The 18,923-nt window shown below is 43.1% G+C and overlaps 1 protein-coding gene across 1 annotated transcript; it reads right to left on the bottom strand.

The window, feature by feature from the left end:
• Positions 1–331: 331 nt before the first annotated feature.
• Positions 332–14,901, bottom strand: LOC121453658 (zinc finger protein 367). Its single transcript, XM_041660584.1, has 5 exons — positions 14,326–14,901; positions 7,547–7,697; positions 6,212–6,331; positions 4,803–4,941; positions 332–2,748 (listed from the first exon to the last, which is right to left on the bottom strand). Exons 1-5 carry the CDS (start codon positions 14,743–14,745, stop codon positions 2,526–2,528), a joined length of 1,053 nt encoding a protein of 350 aa, XP_041516518.1. The 5' UTR covers positions 14,746–14,901; the 3' UTR covers positions 332–2,525.
• Between the last annotated feature and the right edge of the window lie 4,022 nt (positions 14,902–18,923).

Raw genomic sequence — 18,923 nt, 5'->3', positions numbered from 1 at the left:
GGTGGAACTCTGTGAGTATGAGGCCAGCCTGGTCTACAAGAGCTAGTTCCAGGACAGTCTCCAAAGCTACAGAGAAACCCTGTCTCAAAAAAAAAAAAAAGAGTAATTCTGACTATATATATGATGCTGAAGGCTGGATATATGATGTAGTTCAGTGGTAGGATGCTTGCCTTTTTTTTTTTTTTTTTTTTTGTGGCCATGAACCTTAGAAAAGCTATCTGAGAGTTATGGGTTGTTTCTATTTTTTTAGGGTTTGTTTTTATAGCAGTTATTTTATTTTTGATAGAGAAATAAATTATAAAAGCTGCAAGAATGACCCATGTCCTTTAAGCTTTAAATTAAAATAAAATTTTATTCAAAGCATCTTTTAAAATTACAGCATGTTTATTAATATGCTGTTAACTCTGCCAAACTACAACTTAGCCATATGAAGCATAAAACACTTCAAAAATCTGAATGTAACCACATTTTTAAAACAAAAAGCAGTCATAACACACCTCAAATTTTAGATGTCAATGTATTTTGTCCAAGTACATAGCATATATATACCCTTTAAAACATGGCCAATGGTAAGCAGTTGGAATAATTTCTTAAACTGTCCAATCATACAAATAAAAATACTTGGGAACATAACTACATGGGTGACAAAGTCAGCTGGAGAAAAAAGCCCTTTTATCATCTGTGAACTGGCTAACTGCATTTTTCAAATTGTACTGCTGTCCTCAAGGTGAGCTGATCAGATTCCAAACTTCCCAATACTGATGAGTGCTGCACTTTGATCCACATACTCCCATTCATTATCTGAGGGAAAGTTCTAGAGACAATGTTGAACCCCAAACCAAGAAAATTCAGATGCTATGGTCTCTTACCAAACTTATAAGTGCTCCAAGTTAAAAGTCTACATACCAGACTACAAATAAAATTCTTAGACCATTACAAATATAAATTCTGTCATTACAAAAAGCCCCTAAAGATCTGCAATTGACTGTACAGAGGACTCCATTTTTACAGTGTGTCCTCGTCACACATTATTGTAACCACCACCTCAGTTTCATACCAGTGCTACCCCCCTTCTCCCTCTCCAGGCCGCACAGTCTAACTACCGGTGTAATCTAAACTTGTCGGGTGCTCTCTCAACTCAGAGAGAAGGCACTGAGGAGCCCGTCTTCCCCGTTACTTTGAAGTCTTCAGTTAAGGGGTCCATAAATCACCGTGTTCTGTATCTAATTTCATTCCCCTTTGAACAAAAGCTCAAGTGACAGAGATTCCTGACTCCATAAAAGAGGTGGCTGCCTGGCCCTGGGATTCTGTTCATTCCTAAATACACAGCGTGTGTTCAATAACTTCCTATTTGGAGAAAATGGTTTTGAACCACCAGACAACACACTTACAGTTAAACTATCTCAGAAGCCTGCACACTAGAGTAGCGAATATTTATTCAAGTGTTTAACTGATAGCTCGATTTAGTGAACACAAAATAGCTTGGCATGTTATTCTGAAGTGAAGCAGAAAGGTGGGAATATGCACTGAAATATAAATATGGAGGCTCCCATTTGCTAGTAATGCTAAACAAGCAGTACAATTAAAATTTAGTGTTTACTATCAAAAGACCTAAAACATTCCACTACAAAACAGCCCTGCAGATGTCCCTTTTATTAATATAAACACAAGTGCCAATCTCAATACAGGACCCATAAAGATCTCTCTGATGTACACACACACATACACACACACACACGCACCAGTTGCTGGGTTACCTAGACTTTGCAAGATTAATCACTCAGGCCCAGCAGCTGAGCAATGTGCAAAAGTCCCCAGGCCACAAGCTGGGTGAGGAGCGCTTTCTGGGCATCAGCACTACAGTGAGTAAAAAGCCCAGAAAGGTGGGATAAGACTCATTTTTCACCAATTTAAAAAACTCTCAACTACTGCCCCTTACCAAGATCCTCAAATACCTATTTTCTTCCAAGTCTATAACTTATAGCATCTTTACAAATAGTTGGCCTCCCATTTCTCTAGCCTTAATGGGCATGTGATTTTACAATTTAAAAAATATGTATCTTATACATATGTCTCACACTGCCCTGTTTCAGTGTTTACAGTACTGTCACACATACTAAAACTGTTTAAAATGATCTTATAAATAATCTATTTCAACCTTCTTTGGCTATTTGTACCAATCTGTTTTTTCATACAAATGTCTTATTCACAAAGTGCTTCCTGTGAGAACTGCTTTCAATGAATGCATTAAACTTGCAAAACCTAGCTTCCCACAACATGTAGCTTCTACCCTGTAACTGCAGTCCATATTTACAAAATATTTTAAACTTTACATCAAATCCATTTCTGTATAAAAAAAAAGTGCAATTCTCTCTCACCCCATGTCTGAGGCAACAACATTCTTCATAAGTTTCTACAGAATAGCAGCCTATGATAAGCAAATAAGGTGCTTAGCTTATGCCCAAGGATCTACTTTTTAAGTATGCTGGGCAGTACTTTTGTACAGTGAAGAGTCAGTGTCGGGGCTACTGGCGGAGTGGCGCCCCTGTTAGGTTGGCCAGCTCAATGAGCGCCAGGGCCCCATGCAGCCGCTCTCGCTGCTCCTGCAGTCGGCGCTGGGCGCCGCTCTTCTCATCATCCTCGCCATCAGACTGGAGGTACTCCAGCGGGTCCTGCTGCTCCTGATCAGCCTTCGGAACTAGCTTGCCTTTCAGGGTGGGCGTGCGCTGCTCTCTCATCTCCCAGTACCTGTGTGAAAGGCAGGCAGATTATTTACATAGTAGATATCAGGTTGTCAAATATTTTCTTAGTGGGGCTGGAGAGATGGCTCAGCACTAGCTCCTCTCCCAGAAGACCTGGGTTAGGTCCCCAGCACCTACATGACAGCTCACAACCATCTGTACTTCCAGTTCCAGGGAATCTGATGCCCTTTTCAGGCCCTCATGAACTCCTGCACAAACATACATGCAGGAGCACACACACAAAATAAATGCTTTTAAAAGTAGTTCTCAAAAGATGAAGCAAAAACAGTAAATAAACATGTTAAAAAATTCAACATCTTTAACTATCAGGAAAATTAAAATTACACTGAGATCCTATCTTGCCTCAACCAGACCTATTATACATACTGATAGGAATAGAAATAGCTCAGCCACTTCAGCTATCCCATAGGATCCGTGTACTGTAGGCTTACTCCGGCACTCACAGTAGCCACATTATGGATCAGCCTAGGTCTGAGTAGATGAACAAATGAGGAAAATGTTGTAGATGCACATTGTCTGAGCACTTGCGAGTGTCAGTGCTGCCCCCATGCACTTTCCTAACATGGCTCCTCTTAGCCCTCAGGGTATAAATTGTCTGATGTTCTAAATAAGTTATCTATTGCATGAGACTGTAGTCAGCCTCATTGGTCAGCTCCATTCTCCAGGTTCCACCACCTTTACAACAGTAAATCAAATATAATGGATTTTATTCAGCCATAAAGAACAAAATTATGTAGACATGAAAGACAAATAGCATGTTTTCACTAATTTGTGGATCTCAGACTTTATATAGTTTCATTAAATCGTTTATGTGTAAAGTAGAAACAAGAATATCCAAGGGAATAAAGGTGACTAGAAGAAAAGGATATGGAGGGATTACTGTGATCATATTACCTGATAGACTTTTATGTATTTAATGAAGTCTATTACAATATCCAGTGAAGATATATTAATAAAAATGGTATGTTGTTAAAGCGGTTCTTTAGTAATTGTTTTTCTGTGACTATTCAGAGGTAGCACAGGGACATGAAATTCAGGAGAAGACTCCTCCCTCAGGCATCTACAGTCAGTCCTTGCTGTTTCAGCCCTCATACTCCATGCTCTATCATCTGTTCACCATTACACCATGTGGTGCCATGTCTGTAGCTCAGCTCAAAGGTAGAACATTTGCATAACATGTATCAAAGGCCCTGAGTTCAATTCCCCAACACCAGGAAAAAACAAACAAACCCCCTACCTCTATGATTATATATGAATGAGCTTTAGACAACACCTTTCTTATTTTTTAACTCCGGAGATCTAACTGCCTCTGCCTCACAAGTGCTGGGATTAAAGACATGTGCCACCACTGCTCAGCTTTTTTGAGGGGGTGGGGGGCAAGACAATGGTTAACTTTTGGCAGAATTAAACATTAAACCTATGAAATATGACCAAAAGCTGGGCGTGGTGGCACAAGTCTTTAATCCCAGCACGTATAAAGCAGAGGCAGGCACAGCTCTGTCATCTCAAGGCCAGCCTGGGCTACAGAGCGAGTTCCAGGATAAGCAGACCTGCTAAAGGAAGAAGGGAGTGCTCCAGTCAAGAGCACAGGCCCCAAACAACAGTCTCTCAGCTGCTAAAAGCAAACAAGGGCCCACTGTGGCTGGGGGAGGCAGAGCCACAGCAGCACTGCTGAGAAGCTGTAAAGATGTTTGCATCAGACAAGTCTTTAAGTCAAATATCCTAAGAGAAAGATTTTAATACAGACTTCCTTGTTGCCATGACTTGCAAATTCATGAGTGTTTCATATTTTTCAACAGTGAAACAAAGAAAATGAGACACTCTATTCTTGAGGCAGCACACAAACTATTATATTTCATTTTTATCACACATAGATCCCAAGAACCATTAACAACTCTATAGGAAATTAAGAGTTATCTGAACTATTTTGTAAAGTACGTATAAAAGTAATTTATTTAAAATAAGAGGAGAATTCTCAAAATGTAACATGAACCCAAGCCCCAAAGGCACCTTTCTGGGAGACAACACACGCAGCCTTACTTTGCCAGCCACTCGGCAGCAGCTTTGTTGTCTGCAGACTGATGCTTGCTGAGTGTATCTGTTGGCTCTTCTCTCTTCAGCCTGGCATAGGGGTGCTTTGGACAGTGGCGGTTTGCATGGGTGAATCTGCTTAGGCAGCCTTTAAAACACAGAAGAAATGCTCACTAGAAACTGGACACTCAGACATACTAAACATGCTAAGCTTCAATACATTCTATAACCAAACAAACTTCCATAGTCACATCCATGGGATCCAATGCCCTCTTCTGACCTGAGGGCACCAAGAATACATACAGTATGTATATATGCATACAGATAAACACATGCTCATAAAATAAATTTAAAAAATTAAGCTTTCTATCATGTCAGCTGTGGTTTTATACACCTTTGATTCCAGCACTCAGAAGACAGAGGCAGATGGATTTCTTTGAGTTTGAAGCCAGCTTGGTCTACATAGTGAGTTCCAGGCCCTGCAATGCTACATGTGAGACCCTGTCTCAGAAAGAAAAAGAAGTTTCCTCTCATATGTGGAAACTAAAAATAAATACCCTGTAAACATAAGATGTAGGCAAATTATCAAGAAAACCACCAAAAAAGGGCAGAACTATACTGAAATATAACTGAAAATTTACGCACTTTAAAAAAATTTTTTTTGGACACTGTGACTTAAAAAAATAACACTTCAAGGGCCAGCAAGATGGTTCAATGGGTAAAGGCAATTGCATCCAAGCCTGAAAACCTAAGTTTGATCCCTAGAATCCAAGTAGTCTCCCGACCACACACACAAATAGATGGATGTAAAAATAGATCACTTTAGAAAAGATATACAATGGGGCTGGAGAGATGGTTCAGCAGTTAAGAGCACTGGCTGCTCTTTCAGAGGTCCTGGGTTCAATTCCCAGCAACCACATGGCAGCTCTCAACCATCTATGATGGGGTCTGATGCCCTCTTGTGGCATGCAGGCATGCGTGCAGATAGAGCACTCATACTCAAAATACATACTTAAAAATTTAAAAAGAGCCGGGCGATTGGTGGCGCACGCCTTTAATCCCAGCACTCGGGAGGCAGAGGTAGGCGGATCTCTGTGAGTTCGAGACCAGCCTGGTCTACAGAGCTAGTTCCAGGACAGGCTCCAAAGCCACAGAGAAACCCTGTCTCGAAAAACCAAAAAAAAAAAAAAAAATTTAAAAAGAAAAAGAATATATATCTACTCCAGTTAATACAGTACCTGTCTAGCATGTGCCAAGATCTGAGCTTAATCCATAGCATGGAGGTAGATTTATGTTTTATAAAAGCTTTTCAACAATTCTCTCTTCTCAAAAAATCTAAGTAAAACTACCCGATGGTTACTAAAAATCTAAGTAAACCTTACTCTAACTACTCTAAAATATCACTTCTAACACCATACCATTTTCTGAGCAGACAAAAGGCTTCTCTCCGGTGTGAAGACGTTGATGTGTTTTTAGCTGCCCACTCTGAACAAAGGCTTTTCCACAATCAGGATAGTCACACAGATATGGTCTCTCACCTAAGAAGACAGACATCATATCAGACCTGAGGCAGAAAGGCAAGAGGAGGAAGGGACAGGAGGACAATCCTCTTTACAGGGATCAGAACTCCAGTGAGCAATGCCCAACACACCAGAGCAGCCCTCCTCCACAGAGCACACTGCTTCCTCTAGGTCTTGAGGATTTAGAAACCCAGGGTATAGTCCTTAATAGCAACATCTTCAGCTTCTGTATACTTTTCTCCTCAACACTCCAGCTATGAGGCTTTCCTGATTGATACACTACTTCCAACTCTGCTGTCTGTGGCTATTTCCTGGGTCTTGCTCACCAGAGGGGATGCTGTAATAGCCTGCTAGCTGATCTCCAGCCTCCATACACTGTGCCTCAAGCTGGACGCACCAGCACAGAAAACTGCTTTTGTGTTTGTAGTACCAGTAATTCCTCAGACCATCCCAAGCCCTGCTGAGCTCCTTGGACAACTGAAAGTTGCCTGCTGATTTTTAAACGGTTCCTAATATCTTCTCTGCAGGCAATGTCACCAAATTCATTAGCTACTTGGAGAAGGGTCTTTATTTTCCTTCAGAAGAGACATTCCAGCCAGGAGGCAATGCCTTTTTATCTGTTTTTTTATCCTTAAAAATACTGATAATAGTGGAGCACACCTTTAAATCCCAGCACTCAGGAAGCAGAGGTCAGCCTGGTCTACAGAGCTAGTTCCAGGAAGCCAAGACTATACAAAAAAACTGTCTCAAAAAAAAAAAAAAACCATAAACAAACAAACCCACACCATCCTCCCTGCCCTTTCAAATCCTCACACAGGCTCTCAGCAGCACTTTGTACCCCCCATGAAGTGTCCTGTGGTATTTATTTACCACAGGAGTCTCCTGCAGAAATTCTTACTTTCTGCATCATTTAAATTTCTACATACAACATAATGAAAGCTAGATAAGATGCTCAAAAATATCAATTTTAATTAATGTATTATTTATTGCAAATGACAAACTTTAACCAATTACAAGTCTTTCAATATGACTCAAAACAATGACACATCCCTTTATATCACATTACTTGCAGAGACATTTACAGTCATGATAGCTATATATGCAACCAGGCAATGGTGGTGCACACATTTAATCCTAGCAGTCAGGAGGCAGAGGCAGGCAGATCTCTGTGAGTTCGAGCCCCCAACTAACCAAGTATTACTTCTAGCCATTTCTACAATGTTGCCATCTTACCTGTATGAGTCCTTTTGTGAGCCTGGAGTGATTTCTCCCTCGGAAACACCCTGTTACAGATGTTACAGCGGATCCTGCTGGACGAATGTTCTCCTTCATTTATTAAGTCCCGGACAGTGTCTGCTCTGGGTCTACCACGTCGGATTCCATCCTGTTGACATTTTATAGACTTTAATAATTTCCTATAATCAAAGCAGTACACCGGATGGTCGAGTTGGGGGAAGGATGGAATGGGAGAACAATGAAAGGGAGATCTTGACAGAGCCATTATGGGGTTAAGGAGAAACCTGGTGCTAGGGAAATTCCCAGGAATCCATCAAAATGACCCCAGTAAGACTCCTAGCAATAGAGAAGAGGGTGCCTGAATTGGCCTTTCCTGTAATCAGATTCGCGAATACCCTGATGTCATCATAGAACCTTCATTCAGTCATTGAAGGAACCAGATGCAGAGATCCACAACCAAATACCAGGCCAAGCTCCAGGAATCCAGTCAAAGAGAGGGAGGAGGGAATATGTCAGCAAGGGAAGTCAAGATCATGAAGGGGAAATCTACAGAGACAGCTGAATCAAGTTTGTAGGAACTCATGAACTCTAGACCAACAGCTGTGGAGCCTCCATGGGACCGAACTAGGCCCTCTGCATGTTGGAGACAGTTGTGTAGCTTGGTCTATCTGAGGGGCCCCTGGCAGTAGGACCAGGATCTGTCTCTGGTTCATGAGCTAGCTTGCTGGAGCCCATTACCTATGGTGGGATGCCCTGCTCAACCATAATGCAGGGGAGGGAGGGGCCTGGTTCTGCCATCTCAACTTAATGGGCCAGGCTTTGTTGACTCACCAAGGAAGGACTTACTTACCCTTTGGGAGAAATGGATGGGGAGTGGGCTGGGGGAAGGTGAGGGAGGGTGGGAGGAGGGGTGGGAAGGAGAAATGGGGTTGGAATGTAAAATGAAATTTTATATAAATATACATATATATGTATATATATATAAATAAAAATGATACAAACTTAGTAGCATCAGCAAGAATGGGCTCCAATAGCTCACCTCTCCACAGATAACAGAAAACTAGAATCAGTGGTCACAGACTTAGTATAGTCTACCAGCAATTATCTCATCAAATACTGAATCAACAAACATCCTTACAGCATTTTCACTTACCCATTCTTTCTTTATCCAGTAGCAACTTTCAAAATGTCTATATTCTTAGTGTGTGGCCCTTGTCCCCACTTGCAGAGACGGCAGACCAGACCCTGTTCAACATGAACTGTCTGCTGTGACCTGGACTGGGCATCTGATGAACTGACACAAGGCACTTGTCTTTGCCTCACCTAATTTGGATATCTGTCAGGATTTAAGACTAACTACCGAGAGGGCATTGCTCATAAACCTTGTAAAACAACCTGCTGTTCTCTGGACCAAATTATTGGTTTCAGCTAAAGCAAGCAGACACAGGAAAAGCGTGGGAGGAAAAAATCAGGGAGAAAGGTTTTTTTTTTTTTTTTTTGTAAAGTTAGGACACCGAAAAACACAGAAAACTGAGCATACTCCCAGAAAACCCTGAACCCAGTCAGAAGCTCTATCTGGGGCTGATCAAGCTCAACACACAAGAACGTGAAAGCTGTAGCAGCTGTAAACAGGTAGGTAAGCTAAACGTATCCACAGTTGAGAATGTGGCTCAGGGTGGAGGCACTTGCTTACGCCGGAGGCCCTAAGCTTAATCTCAGTCCTCTGCCCTAGAAAGAGATAATCATAAACGAAAACGGCACAGATGTAGTTTTAATAGGCTACTGAAACTAAGGTAATGTGGATTCAAAATAAATTATACATTTAAAAGGTGAATTAATAATTTCAGGACAATCGCCAGGAAGTTTAAAAAATAAATTAAAATGGTGTATGAGGGAAAGTCAGCTCAACATACAAGGCATCAATAAAGAAATTGAAAAACAGACCAAGTTGAATGAACATTAAAAAAAAAAAAAACAAACAGAAGTCCTTCCTCATCAGTAACTACTTTGAAAATGAGGAGGGCAAAGTCTCCCATTAAAATGCTAAGACTGAGATTTTCAATGACAACTACATGCTTTCCACAAGATTTAATTTAGATAAAACATGACTATATTAGTAAAAGGACATAAAAAAGATAATTACAAATACTTCACACCAAATAGACTCCCTAATATGCACAATTAAAAATGACATAATTAATGGAAGAAATAGTTCAAAATAATCTGGAGACTTCAAAGTGTGTAAGGCAAATAAGCAGGACCACAAAGAAAGAGGACAGACCCTGCCTTAGCAGGGTGAAACACATCTCAATGTATCCTAGACCCCTTTCCTGGACACAAAGAATGAAGCTGTAAGTTAACAACACATGGAAAAACGGAAAGAAAGAAAAAAACCTTAGAGAATTAAATACTCAAAAGCTGTACAAGACAAAAGAGAAAACATTTTGATATAACTGAAAACAGATTACAACTCCTGAGTCAGGAATCTGAAGGTCTAAAGACATCAGTACAACCTAAGACAAGCTCCCAAATTGGAAAGGGTCATTCTGTGTGTGCTGGGAAATGGGGCTCTAGGATCGCTGTTCAGTGGATGCAGGGACAGTGATGAAGTTCTAAAAGTTGTACAACCATCAATACCCTAAATGTCAGAATTGTACACTTCATAATGTTAATAATTTAATGCCATACAGTTTTACCTTAATTTAAAAAAAAAAAAAGGTTCAAGTCTTTAATCCCAGCACTTGGCAGAGGCAGATGGATTTTTCTGAGTTCAAGGCCAACCAAGACTACACAAGCCTCAAAAAGAAAAAAAAATTAAATTAAAAAAAAATCAAGACACTATAATGGCACATACCTGTAATCCCTGCACTCAGGAGTAGAGGCAGGATGATTACAAGTGAGTCTGAGGCCTGCCTGGGCTACAAATGAAACTCTATCTCAAAACCAACCAACAAACAAAAGACAATTGAAATAGCTGATAGCATTCCAGTTCCAGTGTGTCACAAATGTATTACAGTAACGACAACAAGGCAGAACTGAATAGTGTTCATGGGAAGTCTGGACTATCTCCTCTAATCTAAAAGGACATGTTTTTCTTTAAGAACTCATTTTATTTTCCAGGTAAGTTGTCACATTCATAGGTTACATGAAAACCGAACAGTGCTACAAGTATCATGCACAGCTACAAGCACTGTGAAGATGTTGTCACTGCTTTTCTTGTAAAAACCTACAGGTTTCCAAAGCATAAATCTTAGCCTCAAACCTAGAATGAAAATTTGGCTCTAACCAAATTTCTTTCAGTCAATTTTCACTTTGAAAGAGAAACTCACAACAGGCATGGTGGCACACACCTTTAATTCCAGTACTCTAGATTAGTGAGTTCAAGGCCAGCCTGGTGTACAGAGCTAGTTCCAGACAGCCAGGACTATACAGAAAACCCGTCTCAAATAACCAAAAAGAAAAAGAATAATTAATTAAAGAACCCACTACTATTTTCTTTACTACTAGAGAAAAATAAGACATGTTCAGTTGTAAGGGGCACACAAATACAACATATTTGCCATGTACAGGTAGTAGCTCAATAATGAGCAGTATTTACTAGCCACACATATTTGTGTGCATGTGCTGCATACAGGCATGCATGCCTGTGTCTGCACATCTGGGAACCAGAGGCCAGTGTCAAGTGTCCTCTATCCCTCTCCACCTTATTTTTGAGGGTCTCTAGCTGAACCTGAAGCTCACCATTTCTACTAAGCTACCTGGCCAGAGGCCCCGGGATCTGCCTGTCTTTCTACATTCATCACTGTGGACATAGATAGATGTGTTTCACCTTTTATGTGGGTGCTAGGGATCTGAACACAGGTCATCATGCTTTTTGCACCCTGAGCAGCCTCCCCAGTCCCAACCATATATTAAAATAACCAGTACTATTTGAATAGTCCCTTTTCATTTTTGTCTTAAAAATAAGAAAACCATGTTTCTAGGCAAGTTTATTAGCAACCAATTGTATCCCTGGCCTGAAAGACAAATCTTGTCAAGATTATTGGTGATTCAAAGAAAAAGCAATGCCAGCCTGGTTGTTTACTCCTGACACTACAAAGTGTCCACTTCATGTCATGTAACAAATGGTAGCTACTATACTAAAAGAATAGATTTTTTAGGTGATGATGATCAAAAATTACTATATACAAATCAACTATGTATAAGACTACACAGACTCTAGATGTTTGGATATTAAAAATGAATACAGGACAAGCAGGAACCAAAACAAGCTAGCAGGTGACATATTCTTTATCCACTCAGGAAGACAGCATAGGTAGGGACACACAAAAGAGCAACAGAAAGCTGATACAGAGTGTGCACAACTCAGATGTTAACACCTCCCCTAGAAGTCATAGCAACAAACAGAAAGTAAACACTGCTCACAGCCATTTGGTGCAAAGAGCTGCTGACACAGGCTACCCACAGACTTGGGCAAGCGTCATGACTCACTCAGAGATCATCACTGTAACACAAGGGGCACTGAACTCCCTCTTTAAACCAACACCTTGACCAGAAACCAGACAAGGTCCCCTTCTCAAATAAAAGCATATTCCAGCACTTTCTCTCAGGTTTAGAATCCTAAATGAATTTCTCGAGCTGCACTTGGATGTCTTCACTAATGAAAATAAAAAAGGCAGAATCTGTAATCAAATTACTTCTGAAAATTACAAATATTCTGTGAGAAGAAAAAAAATACATATGTAACAGCTTTTTCTTAACCTCTGAGCCATCTCTCCAGCCCTAAATTCCTTTTTTTTTTTTTTCGAGACAGTGTTTCTCTGTAGCTTTGGAGCCTGTCCTGGAACTAGCTCTGTAGACCAGGCTGGTCTCGAACTCACAGAGATCCTCCTGCCTCTGCCTCCCGAGTGCTGGGATTAAAGGCGTGTGCCACCATCGCCCGGCTGTAACAGCTTTTTAACTTCCACATTACTTCTGGTATATTTTCCTCTAAAAGAGGTGAAGATGCAGAAATAAAACTCAAGTTTATGCACTGTGAGAACATTTACACAGATCTGTGTAAAGATAAGTCTGACTCAAGTAAAAAAGAACACAGTTATGATTTTACTTATTTATAACAGTGGTTCTCAACTCATGGGTAGTGGCCCCTAGGGGGAGGGTCAAATAACCCTTTCACAGGAGTTGCCTAAGACCATCAGAAAATACAGATATTCACATTACAATTTCTCATAGTAGAAATTACAAATATGAAGTAGCAATGAAATAATTTCACAACATGAGCAACTGTATGAAAGGGTCACAGCATTAGGAGGGTTAAGAACCATTGATTTACAACATTATTTTTCTTTGATAATCCAAAAACATTAAGTTAAAGCTAAGATTAAGACATGGGAGGAATGGGTAGAGATAGCTCAGTGGTTAAGAGCACTTTTCCAGAAGACTCAATCTAGATTTCCAGCACCCACATGGTGGCTCATAACTGTCTATGACTCCAGTTCCAGGCATGCACATGTGTAGACATACATGGAACAAAAGCATCTATACACATAAAGTAATTAAAAATTAAAAGTCACAAATACAAAACCTTCCACAAGTATTTGTGCATGTAAGCCATTACACTGCTTAACCTTACAAGGTATGTTCTAAGAAAGACTAAAACATTAACACAAAAATTACAGCTACCTAAGGCACCTAAGATGTTATCCTAGGAGACTACCTAAAGCCGACAACAGCAGCTGTTCCCTACACCAACACAGGTACCAACACCTCGACTGCTCTTTCAGATATGCACTGATGTGCAGTTTCAGTACTTGAAATGTGCCAAAGCAGTCTTAAAACTTAACTGCTCTCCAATAATAATGCCACAGGTAAAGACTGATTTCCTCCACCGAAACAGTTTCAACATTCTAGTTAAAGACCGTAATGGGATTAAACTTGTTTCAATTTATAAACAAAGTATCCCTTTATCCACTAGGTGATACATCTGTAGCTAGGTGATTTGCTCACTACATCTGTAGCAAACCTATGTTATTCTGGCACCGAACCAATAGAACTTGGATATCTATCTCGTATTATCAATACTTATTCCACACACAAATTTACCGGCACCTTTATCGAGCGCTGACGACTGTAAAGTATTAAAGTCCACAGACACAGTACCGGGACCATCCAAGCAGTCACCCTGTACCAACACTCAAGGAAGGCTCCCCACAAAATCTTGACCAGCACTCCCAGTAGCCAACTATGCGATCTTAATGAAAACGGTTCAACAAACTCTGAAGCCTCAGCTGCTCCGGATAGAAAGTATTTATTGGGCATGGTGGCGCTAGCCTAGAATCTCAGCACTCGGAAGGTAAAGAAGGGTGGAACTCTGAGAGATCGGGGCCAGCCTGGTCTAGTTAGGGAGTCCCCGGCCAGCCAGGGCTACACTGATACCTCGACCCCTACCCCCATGAAGGCTGAAGCCGGGAGCTCACAACCTTTCTTCCCAGATCTAGAAGCCTGAGGTGCGGAGTGTCTGGACCACGGACTCGGCCAGCCTCCCTCATCACCCCGCTGCACCTGCTGCCCTCCGCCCGGCCTTAGCTCCGCGCCCGTCACGTGACCGCCCCGCCCCCAGGGGTCCGGTTTTGGCGCGCGGCAGTGACGTCAGCGTCCTGTCAGCCACTGCCCCCGCCGCCCCGCTTCTCCTCCCCAGCCCCGCCCCGCCCCGCGGCCGAGCCGCACCGTTAACGGGCCCAGGCTGCCCCGCGCCCCGACCGCCCGCCCTCGCTCACCTTGAGGTGGCCGCTGTCTGGGCTGCTCGCCTCCTCTTCGTCCTCCCCGCCCGACGCCCCGGTCACCGAGGCGGTGGATGGCGGCGCACCCCGCAGCGTCGGAAGCTCAGCGGCCGCGGGCAGCCCAGCCGACACGACGCCGCCCGCCGCCGCCCCCGGGCTGAGCGTCACGTTATGCGCGTTCTCCCCCCAGCGCCACGGGTACACCATGAAGTCGCTGAAACCAGGGCTGGTGGGGACGAGCGGCGGCGGCTGCTCGGGCTCTCCCACGCCACCGCCGCCGCTGCTGCTGCCGCTGCCGCTGCACGGAGGCGTTGCCGGCGTGGTCCTGATGACTGACACCAGCACGCGCTTCGGGGAGTCGTGGCAGAAGATGACCGGCGGCGGCTCCGCCATGGGTACCGGGGCGCCGCGGATCATGCCGACCGGCCCGTCTGCAGCCCTCGCGCTCTCAGCTCGAGCTTCGGATTGCTCGCCCGTGCTGCTCCGCCTCGGCGCCTTACAGCCGCCGGCTCATGGCAGGCGGCGCTGACCAGAGTCCCCGAGAATAACAACCTGCCGCCGCGGTCCCCCCGCTCCGACTTTTCCCGCGTTACATTTCGCGCCTGGGCGGAACCAGTCACCGCGAGGACCCTGCGGCTGGCCGCCGCGATGAGTGACAGGTCTCGCGGGCCAATAGCAGGGCCCAGGCTGTGTTTCGTCCGGTGGGGGCGGAACCAAGTCCGAGCGCGGGTCCTTACTGCCACGTCATTGGACGCCGCTCTCATATTTTTTTTTCTCCTTTTTTTTTTTTTGTATTGAGGGCCTACTGCGTTCGAAAAGTCGGTGGGAGCGCGCTCCTCCTCCGGACACACCCGTCGGAAGCTCCGCCCCCGCCGGTGTGCCCTGCAAAAGGAGGCTGATGATTGGAGCGCTGCGGGGAAGGGGCGGGGACAGAGTACCCTCGGCCCCGCCCACATCAGTAAAGGTCGCTGCTGGGCAGGAAGGGCTCCCCACCTCCCCACCCAACCGAACCCCGCCCGTCTGGGGCCCGCCTGTGTCTGTTGGGCGGTGGTTCCCGCGCGGAGCCTGTTTAAAGGGCTGTGGCCGTGCGGGGCCCTGGCCCTACCCCGAGCTCAGCGACAGCAGGGTACAGGTTTTTTGTGTTCGAGACGAGTCATCCGAGTCTCTCGACATAACCCTCGCTGGCCCGGAGCTCACTGTGTAGACCAGGCTGGCCTCCAACTCACATTCCCCTGCCTCTGGATTGCTAGGACTAAGGCGAGCGCCAGCATGCCCGCCTAATGGAGTCCTGGGACCAGCGTCGCTAAGAATGAGTCCTGCAGCGTCCCCCGCCTCCGGGAGCTTGCCACCAAGCTTGGGACCGCGGTGGGGTGCAGGAACGACCGTGCACTCATAAGGCGGCTCCCGCCCTCTGCTTCCTTCCCGTCTCAGCACCCAGTGCCCGAACAGTGGCAAATCGAAGGCCCAACCTCCTCACTGGAAGGTGCAAGCGTGGCTCTGGCCCACTTGCTTGCCGTATTTTCCAGGCAGTCCGACGCCCCAGTAGCGGTTCAAAGACTTGAATCGACAAATAAATTAAGTGGTTAAAGGATAGATCTGGTAACTGACTCATTCGCTGTATTTTCCTGGCAGCCTGATCCTAATAGCGGTTCAGTAAAGATTTATATATATATATATATATATATATATATATATATATATATATATATCGAATGAATATCCAGTGGTCAAGCGATAGAACTGGTAACTCCATCATGTGTGCAAAATAACACGTTAACTAAACCTGCTAATGCAAAGTTATGCGTAAGTTAATTTAGCCACAATGTTTTGTTTTGCTTTAAAGGGAACTTCCCAAGTTAACAAATCAAAGCAGCCAATAGTGTGCGTCTTATGTTTTATTTTTTTTAAGTGGAGAAATCACATTTTATTTTGCCATAAACAAAATATGGCAAGACACACAAATCAAATCTGATTTCATGGAGAGAAAGTAACTTGGAAACAGAAGTGAAAATGTTTCAAGGGGATACACTGAATAATGTGTATCTTTGAAGTGGGACAAGTGAAAATATCCTTTCAAAAAATAAGGAACTGGGCAGACAGACAGATGGCTCCATGGTTAAGAGCACTCGCTGCTCTTCAGGAACCTGAGTTCTAGCACCTATGGTAGCAGCATGTGATTCCCTCTTCTGGTTTCCTAGGACAATGTATGCATATGATATACACGAAGGAAGCATAACACCCATACATATTTAAAATTGTAAATATGTATTCTTTCTTTCCTGGAGGCTGGCTACTAGAGCTGGTATCTACTGTATGTGTAGGGCAAATTCAGATGAGATTTTAATAGTCAATTTGGAAACTGAACGCTCAGCTTTTGTTTCCCTTAATGTAATAAAATTGTGAAACAAAAAAGTTTTACAATTTAAAAACAAAAAAGCCTTACTATAATTTTTGGAATCCCCTGAAAGGGAACTATAAGTCATCTATCTGGCACTTGATAAGTGAAAGGGAAAAGAGTGATGGCCACAGGAACACTCGAATTAGGGGCTGGCAAGAGTCGACGGTTAAACACTGGCCAATAGTTCCTGTGTAGCATTCACAACATGCCCATATGCAGGATGAATCACAGAGCAAGCAGTACACTGACTTAATGCTTCTAAAAATTACCCCTGAGCAAGGGTAACTGGGAAATTCCATTGGCTTCCAGCCTCAAGAGAATGAAAAACATATCAGGAATGTGGGGATTCACCTGAGTGTGATGCTGGGAGAATTGAAGTCACTTTGAGAGCTGCTTCTGGTTTCACTTCTGTGCTCCCAGGGGGCTATATGAAGTGTGGTTATATTCTGGAAATCTGATATAATTAACAAACAGTCTAATGATGTGGAATAACTCTGAAGACAAACTAAAACCCATCTGAGGCCAGGTGGTGACAACACGTGCTTCTAGTCCAGACACTCAGGAGGCAGCAGCAGATGGATTTCTAAGTTCAACACCAGCCTGAGCTACACAGTGAGTTCCAGGGCTACACAAAGAAACCATCTCAAAAAACAAACAAAAATCTCAGAAAACAGATTACATTATTTTATTTGACTAATTATTCAAACTGTAGTCCCTAGGGCCTGGGAGTGTGGTTTAGTGGTACACCTAGGAATATGTAAGGTTTTGGACTCAATCCTCAGCACCCACTATGGAAAAAAAAAGTCTGATAAAAGTCTTTTTAAATGTATCTTAAAGTCTCAAAATGGAAGTAAAAAAGATTTTTCAATTTGAACATGCAGTGCATAAAGAAGCACGAGTCTACTTTATTGCTAATTAATACAAAAATTTTTAAAGTTTTTGACACTAAATTTCTGGGTGTTATGGTAGTTGTTGTTTGTTGTTTTGTCCTTTTTCCAGAATTTCTCTGTGTAACCCTGGCTGTTCTGGGACTCACTATGTACTCAGACTGGCCTCAAACTTAAGAGATCCATCTGCCTCTGCCTCCCAAGTGCTGGGACTAAAGGCATGCACCATCACTGACTGACTACATAGTAGTTTTTTAAATAAAGTGATTTGCTGTCATGGAAAATATACATGAAGCAGCTTTGAAAATGGAAGCTGGGAGGCTGGAGAGATGACTCGGTCATATTTAATGCTCTTGCAGAGGACCTTGGTTTGTTTCCCAGCATGCATCACATGGATCACAGGCAGTGGATCACAACTGCCTGAAACTCCAGTTCCAGGGCATCTGACAACCCCTTCCGGACTCAGGCTCATCAGCATATACAATAAATATATATATATGCCTTTGATTCATTGAGTCCCCAGGCTACAAACACTCCTCTTGTTTTCATTAATCCTGAATAATTTTATTTGATCCTTACCAGATTCTAATCAAATCCCTAGATTAAAAAACTTATTTTAAAGCAATTTTCTAGTCTTCTGCTCTGAAGTCAACAGTTCATATTGGTGCTATTTAGAGGCATCATTCAATAAAGGCTAACAAAGTACCACCATATCTGTGAGCTGTTTAGTAAAATAGAAATTATAAACTTACAGCTACAGGATTATGGCCTCTGTCTAGACAGAGTATGACCTATCTTAGCCAAGAGTCTTTGAAGAATAAGCAAGCACTGGTCCAATACAGCTAAAGAAGCATCCAGTAAGAGTCACAGGCTCCCAAGGCTGTCCCTTAAAAAGGAAAAAGAAAAAAAAGTTACAGGCTATCAGCAGGATTACTTTTTTCCTTGGAAGATCTGAGAGATCACAGTGTGAAAGCAAAGGAAGAGGAAGATAAAAGAACTAAAGTTATGTACTCTAATTAGCTTTAACTATCAACGTGACACAGCCTAGAATCACCTGAGAAGGGAGACTCAGTTGAAAGATTGTCCAGATCAGATTGCCTGGGGTAATTCTGTGGGAAATTGTCTAGGTTAACTGATGTAGGAGGGCTCAGCCCACTGTGGGCAGCTCCATTCCCTTGGCAGGTGTTCTCAGGCTGTGTAGAAAGGCTAGCCAAACATGAGTCTCTGAGTGAGCCAACAAGCAGCATTCCTCCATGTCTCCTGCTTCCAGGTTCCTGCCTTGAATTCATGCCCTTAGTTCTCTCAGTGAT

The sequence above is a fragment of the Microtus oregoni genome, unplaced genomic scaffold (genome assembly GCF_018167655.1).
Source record: "Microtus oregoni isolate MIOR12 unplaced genomic scaffold, Mior012 000011F_ref0000422, whole genome shotgun sequence".
Classification (NCBI taxonomy): Eukaryota; Metazoa; Chordata; class Mammalia; order Rodentia; family Cricetidae; genus Microtus; species Microtus oregoni.
This window is presented reverse-complemented; position numbering and strand designations above follow the sequence as displayed.

Excerpts from the sequence above, each read along its gene's own strand:
- LOC121453658 (XM_041660584.1), bottom strand. The coding sequence starts at position 14,745 with ATGATCCGCGGCGCCCCGGTACCCATGGCGGAGCCGCCGCCGGTCATC. Across the intron at positions 7,698-14,325 it reads CAGACAGCGGCCACCTCAAG|GATGGAATCCGACGTGGTAG; the intron begins GTGAGCGAGGGC and ends AAATGTCAACAG. Across the intron at positions 2,749-4,802 it reads GCTGCCGAGTGGCTGGCAAA|GTACTGGGAGATGAGAGAGC; the intron begins GTAAGGCTGCGT and ends CCTTTCACACAG.